General features: G+C 38.1%; 1 protein-coding gene across 1 annotated transcript in view; it reads left to right on the top strand.

Moving 5' to 3' along the window:
• The window catches only part of LOC136873804 (uncharacterized), a 412301-nt gene that overhangs the window by 287394 nt on the left and 112030 nt on the right, over positions 1-12877 (top strand). Inside the window, exon 4 of the mRNA XM_067147093.2 lies at positions 2240-2339. Coding sequence (XP_067003194.2) covers positions 2240-2339 — 100 coding nt within the window. The remainder of the gene's footprint in view (positions 1-2239; positions 2340-12877) is intronic.

Raw genomic sequence — 12877 nt, forward strand, 5'->3', positions numbered from 1 at the left:
GCGTGTAAGACATCTATATTTTATTTATTTATTTATTTATTTATTTATTTATTTATTTATTTATTTATTTATTTATTTATTTATTTATTTATTTATTTATTTATTTATTTATTTATTTATTGTTACCATATTCATAAACAATAAACAATAGCATATATTTTTTCTAGGACCATCCGCTAACGAGAAAATATCATGTTCAAGGGGGATTCGTCACAAATAAGCTGGAGTGCAAAGCATGCAGTCGGACACTTGATTTTAAACTATGCAAAAGGAGATGTTATACAAACTCTTGCTTGTTACTGTTCTTAATTGTGTTTCTGATTCGTAAAAGTGCTGCAAATATGGATAATTTGATCTCATATTCTCTAACCTTGGACCCAGATTACTACCGTGGCTGAAGGCTGTACTTGTTAAGAATTTAGGTTCAAGCAAATACACAAAGTCAGATCGTTTCGTTTTGTAGTGATGAGAATGCAATGGGGATTTATTCTGATTATTGTGTGCATAATTTACTAAAACATTATTTCCGGCTCCATGGCTAAATGGTTAGCGTGTTGGCTTTTGGTTCGAGGTGACCCGGGTTCTATTCGTGACCGGGTCATGGTTGTTAACCTTCAGTGGATAATTCCGAAAGCTCGGGAGCTGAGTGAATGTGCCGTCTAACATTAATAGCATAATGGTAGTGATAAACGAACTGCCCCATCCTAAAATACAGTACTGAAGAACGATTGGACGGAAGACAAATACACTAGACGCAAAACATCACTAGGCAAATATAATGTTTAATTCTTTGTTGAGAAAAAGTCACTTTGCTAGATCAGATTACTCCCCATACTCTCAGGATATAACAAGATCAAATTAAAGGCAATACCATGGGTAATTTCATACATAATGCACCATAAGTAAGTTTGGATGAAGCCCCTATATGTTATGTTTTTGCTCCATCGTAAGTGCTGATGTTATGATTACCAACTATTTTTTCTTGAAATTATACATTTATAACAGAACATTTAAAATTATTGTCCGACTCGTTGGCTGAATGGTCAGCGTACTGGCCTTCGGTTCAGAGGGTCCCGAGTTCGATTCCCGGTCGGGTCGGGGATTTTAACCTTAATTGGCTAATTCCAATGGCTCGGGGGCTGGGTGTGTGTGGCGTATTCAAGATTGGAAATCATGCTAGGCCCTCGTCTTCACAGACATGCAGGTCGCCTAATAGGCCGTCTACTAAAAAAAGACCTGCTCCAGGCCTCTCCGGAGGCCATATGCCATTATTATTTACAATTATTGGGACAGTAATTATATTAATGAATTTTAATAAAGTGGATTTAAGGGGTTTGAGACCAGCATATGTGAAAGAGAATGGAATGAGGAAAGAGAGAAATGAGGTGTCAAACACTTTTTAGTTATTTTAAATCCACTATTTGCAATAATATATATGCCATTACAAGATTTTCCTTCAAATATATAACTGAGTCGTTGGCATATGAGAGGAAATCTACTTTCAGTGAATCATAAACATGAATCAGGAAAGGATCAAGAACTGTATCCTGCGAACGCTAATATTAGTTTTGATGTTGTGAACTTTTAAAGTTTTAAGCTAGGTTATCAAAGTAGGTGTGTCTTTCAAATACCCTAGCGGTACAGGTACAGGTTTTACTTTACCCCTTATTTTCCAATATTTACACTTTTTCGAACGAAAGGTGAATTGTTCTTTTCTATGAAGATGAAATTTTCAACATAAGTTATTTCATAAAAGAGAATCAATCTGAAGTAAAAAAAAAATAGTAGTAGGATATGCTTCCACTCAAAGAAAAAATATTTTAAAAGAAACTAAACAAAAATGTATAATGTTTTCTTCTTTGTTGAGAAAAGGTCACTTTGCTAGATGAGATTACTCCCCACACTCTCAGGATAAAACAAGATCAAATTAAAGCCAATATCATGGGTAATTTCATAGATAATGCACCATATGTAACTTTTGCAGCACTTGCATCGAAACAGATGTTAAAGAAAGAAATTAGCAACATATATCTTCACAAATTTAGCAATTGAAAGCTTCGTAAAAGAACTGTACGCGGTAAATGATTCATGATAATCATTTGTGTGGTACTAGAGATACTACTTTCTACAACAATGTCAAAATATTGCTTTGGTGATTAACGCCCCCTTAGCATCTTTCATATAAATATATGTCCATATTGTTCGTTATTCCTAAAAGTTATCTCTTTTGTGTTTGCAGCTGCCGCCTCCACCACAACCCCCTAAGCCACCGGATGACAAGACGCCGCCCCGTCCGCTGGACCCCATGACCCCGCGACTGCCTCCCGTTTCTTACTACCGTAAGTATTGAGACTTTTATTACGAGTGCTTGAAAATGGTGCTTCATTACTAAATGTTGCTGTTAATGTAACACAACCATCGTTTGCTTAATGTTATATAAATGTGTGTGACCGTCAAGAATGAGCTTTTCAATGACACTCCGTGAGAGCCTATTTTGACAAACAAAATATCAGTCCACGGTAGTCGAATCTTACGGATCACAAGGAGATACATATTTTTAAATCTAAGAAATATTAAACGAGCCTATCAAGGCCCTTAGACCTTTTAAGACGATTATTGCGTAGTTAAATGGCCCACAAATTATTGGAGTGCCATGTAATCAGTATTATGACATCCTCAGTCGTATTACTTGGCTATTTTGACCGGCTTCACTATCTCTCATATCACGGAGTTACCTGGTAAGTCTGCATAAACGAGTCAGTGACTCCGGGGATTCTGAGTAAGCAGCAGAGATGTTACTTCTATAATACAGGTCTGGTTAATCATTACTTATCCTACAGTATTGTCGATATCTTCATAAAATGACCTTACTTACTGAACACCAGAATGTATTAACAAATATGCAGAATTTTCATTATATATCACTCATTAACATATAATCTTTCGAACCTGATCAATTCCATCTAGAATAACTCATTAATATTGTATTTTGGTGATACAAACACGAAATGTTATATAGTTTACTTAACAGGTCGTTTTTTATATATTTATTTATTACAATCAGTGCGTTTTTAAAAGGTTTTGAATGTTTTTTTAAAGAACTCAATCCTTTTATGGCTTAAGATATACCAAGTGACCTTCCAGCCCCGTACTTTCTACTTATAGGTGACCCGCATGCAACAGCGATGAATGGGTTGCATATTTGCTGGTTAAAAAGGAGTGCAACAACGTGCAATATTTCGGATGTGAAACAAATAGCAGTAATTTTACTGCACACGTTCTGCGACAGGGTGCATTTTTAAAGACACCAAAGATGCAGAAAATAAAGTTTAATAATTCATACACCCGTATAGACATTTCACTCCATCCAAGTTCCTTGTATACGGTATGTATCCTTAACGATCCATTAGCTCTTAATTGCAATCTCTGTTCGGCGAAATACGTGTATAGAAGGCATGCGACTATTTGGAATCTTCTGCGTATACTGTCTACGAGCTTCGGTTGCATTCCGACCAGATTCTTCACATATTAAAATTATTCGGTGTATTCGTTGTTGCCGAACATACCAGCCATTGTAGATATGTTGACAGCAACTGTAGTGCTAGTGTACCAAACACCAGCCTACTAGGCTACTGAGATTTTGAAAAAGAGGCCTACTAACGCAGGGACGCGCATTTGACGGGTAGCGCTGAAGAACATGCACCGAGTGGCCGTCCGGTTGTTATCTCTTCATATTCTGACGTAAATATTCCGCAGTCAGTAATATCCCTGTGAAAATCAGTTGTTAGACTTCCATTCATCATTAGGGACACTAATAAGTAGAAAGTACGGCGCTGTGCGCTGCCTGGTATAATTACAAAGATAGCTTTTTCCTTTGTTATTTGTACTGATCTATTCCCTTATTCTGGTAACTCACTAAGGTAGAAGTCTTAAGAAACGGTCAAGAAGTGTAAAATTCTTCGACGTCAATAATTTTTAAAAGAGAAACTTTTGGGCATCAGTTCAGGTACTAAACATTTCAGATAACCAGATCAAATGGAAAAATATTCTCGAAAATTATAAGATCAAGAAAGAAAATCATTGAAGAACTTCTAAAAGGAATGTATTTGGTTGTTTTAGAAATACTGTAATTAATCTATTTCATATGTATGTGAATTTATTTTTAAATTCACTTAATCATGTTAATATTAACATGTCAAATGGAATATCATGTGGTTTTTAGTTTATTATCAAATAAATGATGAGGTCTAGTTGGCAGCACCAACAAAGTGGAATGGGACATAAATACGTTCCAGTCCGTCAATCACAGAAAATTTCAATATAAAAAACAAAGTGAACTGTACAGTAAGGGTCATGGAATTGTAAACCTTTCTTTCGGGGGAAATGAGTACGTTTACCACCAACGACAGCACACGGCAGATGAAATATCGTATTGAAACGTGTATCGAAGCGCTTACGAACACATCCAGTAAATACGTAAAACAAGCTCACTCTTCGCAAGGGAATATTAGAATTCACTACTTCACCGTCAGGGTGATATAGTCTTCTGTATCTGCCTCTATCTACAACTCTTTGGAGGAAATAACAGTGTCTCAAGGTGAAGGTAAGTACCGTAGGTGAAGACAAAGGAGTAAAGTATAACACAATGGACAATAATTCGAATATTAGAGTGAATATTCGATCATCAGGGGTAGATTTGTCAGGAACAAATGAAACAGCATCATAATGTCGTGTAGCCTAACAATTCAGTTTCGTCAGAACTAAATATTATGCATCATACCTAATCGGTACCTTTTGGAATATATTTCGATCGTGAAGTACTTACACCATGTACATTTTAATGAATGCGTATCAAATATAATGGAGAATGAAAGCACTCATAAATACGTATTTAGGCATTTGAAACGAGACCAATCATGAGTATTGATAGATCTGCTACTGCATAAGGCTGGCTACCTTTAAATCAAGAGTTATTGTTTTCTCCTCTGTACTTCTTTCCTTTTTCTCCTGTGTCTCTCCTTTCTTTACCATTTGTAACGTTTGAAGTACAGATGCAGGAGAAGGAGTGAAAAAATTGGTTTTACTGCACCTTTTTTTGTCCTTTTCTGCTCTCGAGAATCGATCTTGCTCACACAATCGCGGGAGATGGAATGAGTGAACTCCACTTGCCCAAACAATACAGCGAGCTAGGGTGCATAAAAAGAGAAGATAAATTAACCACAGTTTGTAGAAATGAAACTCGACGGTGCCACTTTTATTCACATTCCTCTTTGCTGCAATAAGTCGACAAACTTGACTGCACACTCTCTTAATATGATGCACCTTCTTTCGAATTTTACTGTCCCATAGCAGAAATGACAAGAAATGCTCTCGTAAAATTAGTTCAGCATATAATGATACATATATACTGTATATACATTTTGTCGCATATTGCAAACAGTAAAAGCAAACTACCAACTTGGATCGATTCCTACCTCTCAGAACGTCAACAATTATTTATTTGAGTAAGAGACAACTGCTCTTCGGGTTGAGGCCATAATACCAGAATAATATCAGAATACCTCCCCTATTTTTAATTTGTACATCTCGCCCAATCATTAACGGTAATAATCGCATGTATGTCTGCCTCCGCCGGCCCCGTGGTGTAGGGGTAGCGTGCCTGCCACTTAACCCGGAGGCCCCGGGTTCGATTACCGGCCAGGTCAGGGATTTTTACCTGGACCTGAGGGCTGGTTCGAGGTCCACTCAGCCTACGTGATTAGAATTGAGGAGCTATCTGACGGTGAGATAGCGGCCCCGGTCTAGAAATCCAAGAATAACGGCCGAGAGGATTCGTCGTGCTGACCACACGACACCTCGTAATCTGCAGGCCTTCGGGCTGAGCAGCGGTCGCTTGGTAGGCCAAGGCCCTTCAAGGGCTGTAGCGCCATGGGGGTTTGGTTTGGTATGTCTGCCTCCGTATCGTAACGGTTAACGCTATTAGCTGCTGTTCTCGGGGGCCCGCGTTCGATTCTCTGCACTGCCACAGATTTCAGAACGGCAGGAGGGCTGCTCTGTGGATGAAGTGGTACAATCAGCTCACCTCCATTGTGGGCATGCCTGAAAAGAGTTGCACCACCTCGGTATGAGGACATGAGTTTACTTCTTTTTTGCGTGTATGCCGCAAATTTACATATATGCACCTCCTTGACACCAACCAAATAACTAGTGGCATGATTTTTTTCGCATTAACGATAAAGGTGACAAAAAATATTTTGAAGCGATTTTGCGATATCTTTACCAATCATATTTTTCTGGTTAAGAAAATATGGATATTATGTTCGCGAATTAAAGCGATAAGGGCATTTTAAAGCGAAATTCAATTCTTTCGCGATAAGCGCGATATTACAGCGAAATCTGTAGTGAATAACAAACTTGACATTTTGTTCCAAGATTATGTATGAAAAGAAAAGGAAGAGCGAAAAAAGATTCATGAACAGGAAAGAAACATGTTATCATTAATGTCCTGGAAAATCTCTTTAAGACATGGCATCAAAGAAAAGGGGTTGGCTCCAGGTTTCTTGCCAAACGAAATGTTTGGTAGGTTGTTCTTACGGTGGCTGGTAATCCCACCCCAGCCTGTCTCCTCACGGCATTGTGCAATCCTGGAATCCCTAATGACGTCTACAAGCAGGTGTATTTCGGCTTTGTGGTCAGGTAAAATTAAGAAAGTGATCAGTGATCACAGACAGTAGCAAAGATGTGTCGCCCGACAAGTGTTACGGTGCACAGCAGAGCTAAACAGTTTGCGAGTGAAGGTTTATACGTTTCGGAAAGCAGTATTTTAATGTGTAGATTTTGTAATGTTCGTATTGAGTGGGAGAAAGAAGATACTGTCTCAAAACATTATTTTAAAAATAAGGAACATTCAGAACGTAAATTTAGCACCCCAACACTGAAACGGCAGGCAACAATAGAACCCTCATTAGATATGCAAAAGAAAGCTAAGAGTGAAAAAATAGAATTTATTCACGAAACAACAGAGATGCTACTCAAAGCCAACATCCCGCTGGAGAAGGTAGACGACCCTGCAGTCCGAAAATGGCTTCAAAAGTATGTACCAGATATGTACAGTCTATCAATTAAACTTCCACAATCAACGCTCAGTGATAGTAATTAAATCTTTAATGATTAATTTTAGAATTTCATTAAAGCGAAATTAAAGCGATACGGCAATATCTATTTCGCGAAATAAAGCGAAAATTAGTATCCTTCTCGCGAAATCGTTCAAAAATTAATGCGAAAAAATCATGCCTCTACAAATAACATACAAGAAAAATTGAGACGTATATGTTACTGGACTCATGACCGTAAAGTTGAAGCACTGAAATCGGAATGAATACTTGGACAATTATTGGCATCAAATCTCAAAGAAACAAGAATAATGTTATTGGTTTTACGTTCCGCTAATTACTTTTACGGGTTTCGGAGACACCGAGGTGACGGAATTTAGTCCCGTAGGAGTTCTTTCAAGTGTCAGTAAATCTACCGACACGAGGCTGACGTATTTGGGCACCTTCACATACCACCGGACTGAGTCAGGATCGAACCTGCCAAGTTGGGGTCAGAAGGCCAGCGCCTCAACCGTCCGAGCCACTCAACCCAGCAGTATAAATTCTCACACTGTTTTTATTATTATTGTAACGAGGTTCTCAACGAACTGAACTCACCCCTTTTTACCCAAATTCAACGAGCCCATAATGCATGTGTTAGATTTATTATTGACTAGCTGTCGCAGAAACAAACATATGGAAACTATGGTAGGAGGGTACTCGGAATGAGGAGATACAGGCTAAGTTAGGGATGAACTCGATAGAAGAAGCTGTTCGCATAAATTGACTTCAATGCCGGAGTCATGTGAGGCGAATGAAGGAGGATAGGTGACTCAGGAGCATAATGGACTCAGCCAAGGAGCGTAAGAGTATTAAAGGAAGACCAAGGCGATGTATACTTACACTCAGTTTTTAATGATTTAAAGATAAGGGATGTTGAACGGAATCAATCAATCAATCAATCAATCAATACTGATCTGCATTTAGGGCAGTCGCCCAGGTGGCAGATTCCCTATCTGTTGCTTTCCTAGCCTTTTCCTAAATGATTTCAAAGAAATTGGAAATTTATTGAACATCTCCCTTGGTAAGTTATTCCAATCCCTAACTCCCCTTCCTATAAATGAATATTTGCCCCAGTTTGTCCTCTTGAATTCCAACTTTATCTTCATATTGTGATCTTTCCTACTTTTATAAACGCCATTCAAACTTATTCGTCTATTAATGTCATTCCATGCCATCTCTCCGCTGACAGCTTGGAACATACCACTTAATCGAGCAGCTCTTCTTCTTTCTCTCAATTCTTCCCAACCCAAACATTGCAACATTTTTGTAACGCTACTCTTTTGTCGGAAATCACCCAGAACAAATCGAGCTGCTTTTCTTTGGATTTTTTCCAGTTCTTGAATCAGGTAATCCTGGTGAGGGTACCATACACTGGAACCATACTCTAGTTGGGGTCTTACCAGAGACTTATATGCACTCTCCTTTACATCCTTACTACAACCCCTAAACACCCTCATAACCATGTGCAGAGATCTGTACCCTTTATTTACAATCCCATTTATGTGATTACCCCAATGAAGATCTTACAATGATCCCCAAAAGGAACTTTCACCCCATCAACGCAGTAATTAAAACTGAGAGGACTTTTCCTATTTGTCAAACTCACAACCCGACTTTTAACCCCGTTTATCAACATACCATTACCTGCTGTCCATCTCACGTGTCGAGGTCACGTTGCAGTTGCTCACAATCTTGTAACTTATTTATCACTCTATAGAGAATAACATCATCCGCAAAAAGCCTTACCTCCGATTCCACTCCTTTACTCATATCATTTATATATATAAGAAAACATAAAGGTCCAATAATACTGCCTTGAGGAATTCCCCTCTTAATTATTACAGGGTCAGATAAAGCTTCACCAACTCTAATTCTCTGAGATCTATTTCCTAGAAATATAGCAACCCATTCAGTCACTCTTTTGTCTAGTCCAATTGCACTCATTTTTGCCAGTAGTCTCCCATGATCCATCCTATCAAATCCTTTAGACAGGTCAATTGCGATACAGTCCATTTGACCTCCAGAATCCAAGATATCTATATCTTGCTGGAATCCTACAAGTTGAGCTTCAGTGGAATAACCTTTACTAAAACCGAATTGTCTTCTATCGAACCAGTTATTAATTTCACAAACATGTCTAATATAATCAGAAAGAATGCCTTCCCAAAGCTTACATACAATGCATGTCAAACTTACTGGCCTGTAATTTTCAGCTTTAAGTCTATCACCCTTTCCTTTATACACAGGGGCTACTATAGCAACTCTCCATTCATCTCGTAAAGCTCCTCCGACCAAACAATAATCAAATAAGTACTTCAGATATGGTACTATATCCCAACCCATTGTCTTTAATATATACCCAGAAATCTGATCAATTCCAGCCGCTTTTCTAGTTTTCAACTTTAGTATCTTATTGTAAATGTCATTGTTATCATATGTAAATTTTATTACTTCTTTGGCCTTAGTCTCCTCCTCTATCTCGACATCATCCTTGTAACCAACAATCTTTACATACTGCTGACTGAATACTTCTGCCTTTTGAAGATCCTCACATACCCACTCCCCTTGTTCATTAATTATTCCTGGAACGTCCTTCTTGGAACCTGTTTCTGTCTTAAAATACCTATACATACTCTTCCATTTTTCACTAAAATTTGTATGACTGCCAATTATGCTTGCCATCATGTTATCCTTAGCTGCCTTCTTTGCTACATTCAATTTTCTAGTAAGTTCCTTCAATTTCTCCTTACTTCCACAGCCATTTCTAACTCCATTTCTTTCCAGTCTGCACCTCCTTCTTAGTCTCTTTATTTTTCTATTATAATAAGGTGGGTCTTCACCATTCCTTACCACCCTTAAAGGTACAAACCTGTTTTCGCATTCCTCAACAATTTCTTTAAACCCATCCCAGAGTCTGTTTACATTTTTATTTACCGTTTTCCACCGATCATAGTTACTTTTTAGAAACTGCCTCATGCCTGCTGAGGACTACGCTAAGGTTTGAGACTACCATAGACCAGGCAATAATTGTTAAACAGGAGAAAAGAGAGATATATGGGCCCTACCTCCCATGTCTTAGCCAACACTACAACATCCCAATAAACAAATGGTAATTTCATGGCTTAGGCCCTACTCTTCGGAGCAAAAAGTGGCATAACTAAGTTTATCTACCAGATACTGACGGAACTAAATCTCCCTACCAACTTGCTCAGCAATATGATCTTAGATGTGATAAAGGACTCCTTAAGCATTCTTAACGATTATATATACTTTCTCGTCTCATCGTCGCCATAAGACCTGTCTTCGTCGGTGCGACGTAAAGCAACTAGCATATATATATCTAGCTCTTACTCAACTCCGGAACTTCAAGATTATCGTATATGAAACACCAACCATTGTATGAATCTTATGTTATACCCCCCAAACTGGCAAGAAGCCATACGTTGTTGTAGATGATGTAAGGTGGGCATTGGAATAGTTTTGATGAAAATGGCAGGCCACATTTTCTGCTGCCATTCACAATCGAGTTTGGCAGTTCCTACTATAACTGTAGGCCCACTTGTCAACTGTCATTCACAATAGAGATGGAGAGTTATTACAAATAATTTAATATATTTATTGTAAATAAAGGCCCCTTTTCCTAATGACAATCACAATCGAGTTGGGGATATTTGAATATAATCTAACGTATAAAGAATCGAGATACGGCAAAAAGTCATAGGCCCAAAGTTGAAGATCTCTAAAAATTGAGCGGCTATTGTGTAATCTGTTCTGCCATACGACATACCGTTTAGCCAGCAGTTGACCTGAAGCGGAAGTCTGCAAACGACATTAAAATTGCCTCCATACTTCTGTATTAACCCGGGACAAAAAAAGGTATAGCCTACATTTGAACAGCTTGGGATTTCTTCTCAAAGGAAAGAGTGTTCAGGCTTCGGGATTAGCACTCGCATATTTGCGGAGTAATTAAAGAAGAAATCAATACAGTTCAGAGAGTTTAAAGTACCGTAATAGAAAATAGCATTATAACTGAGGACAGCCGGATAGGACAAATATGTAAGTACCAAGTGGATGTTTTTGGAAAATGAAATGTCCGTCACTAAATTGTGAAGATATGAGTTACGGATATAAGAAGGCGGTAACAGAGAAGAAAGTCTGTCACAGCGTATTTTAAGTAAACAGAAGAGAATATGATTGCTTAAGCCTAAAGAGGCAAGAAATTAAAGCGGAAAACCGAAGTAAAAGAGTAAAAAAAATTAGCAAATGCCAGAAAACAATTTACGGTGTAGTGACTTATATGATGTTCGCGTGTAATATTGTCGCTTGGAACTATTGAATAATCGGTCATTCTAAGCTAAAATTTACCGTCTGAAGCACCAGAGTGAAGCTGCTAAGTACTTTTGTAGTGAGTGTGGTTTTAAATCTGCGTTGTGGAGATTAGTGTTCATTAAAGGATCACTCTCATACCTATAACCTCATCTTGTTAGCTAACCGATAATGGCCGCCTCTGTTGATGGAGGTCGGTAAGTTTTTTCTAACTCAATGAATCTAAATAATGAAAATCAGCAAGTCTCAAGTAACCTCACGAATGGACAGAATAAAGAAAGCATAATTCCCACCCGTACCGGTGAACCAGGTAACCTCATGACAACCTCTATTACTGTTCCTAACACATTTAATCAATCTCCTAACAACCCAAGGTTAAGTTACTCTGCAGCAATGCAATCCTACCCTACCAAAGATCAAGCTATTGTTATTGAATCTTGCGATGGTATTAGTATCCGAGATTATATACTAGCAATTGGAAAAGTCACTAGCCCTAGTAACATCCGATTTGTCTCACGGATATCTAATGGAAGAATATGTATCTTCCTAGCAAGTCAAAAGTGTGTTGAAGAATTAATTTCAAAACACCCTAAGATTCTCATAAATAATGTCTCCTTGGAAATAAGACCTCTCCTAACTAAAAACAAACGAGTTATTCTATCCAATGTTTGCCCTGTGATTCCTAATATTGTTATTGAAGAAGAATTTCTCAAACTCGGCATTAAACCAATGTCAAAGATATCACCTATTAGAGCAGGTTTAACAATCCCCGGATTTTCTCACATTCTCAGTTTTCGGAGACAGATTTATATTCAAAATGAAGACTTTAACAAACTTCCAGACTCGCTCCAAATCGAATATGAGGGTACCAATTACTGGATTTATTTATCCTCTGACACACCCACCTGCTTTCTTTGTAAAACTGAGGGGCACTTAGCTAGAAACTGTCCTGATAATGATGAGATAATAAATGAAGGCTCCTCATTAAATCAAAACAGTCATTCTCGTGGCAAGATCAATCTAACAGAATTTCCCCAACTAGTAGAGGATACACAAAAAATTGAAACAAACAGTCAAGAAAATATTACCTGTACTCCCTCACAAACTACTGTTCAGACAACTGCTACATCTACATCTCTTCAGTGTTCTCAAAATCAAAACTGTGGGCCTTTACCCTCAGGCGAAACGACTCTAACCTCTCATTTGGAATGCCCTCAAAACCCCTCATGTGTTCATCTTGCTGGATCAAAGAGACCAATATCACTATCTAGCAGTGAAACTACAGGCAGAAAAGACCTTGATTTTAAGGAACCTCCCCTAACAACTGAACCTAAGACAAGTGAACAGACAGGGAAACACAAGACAAAACAAACTTACAAGAAACCAAAGACAGAAAA

Source organism: Anabrus simplex, chromosome 1, assembly GCF_040414725.1.
Source record: "Anabrus simplex isolate iqAnaSimp1 chromosome 1, ASM4041472v1, whole genome shotgun sequence".
NCBI classification, from domain to species: domain Eukaryota; kingdom Metazoa; phylum Arthropoda; class Insecta; order Orthoptera; family Tettigoniidae; genus Anabrus; species Anabrus simplex.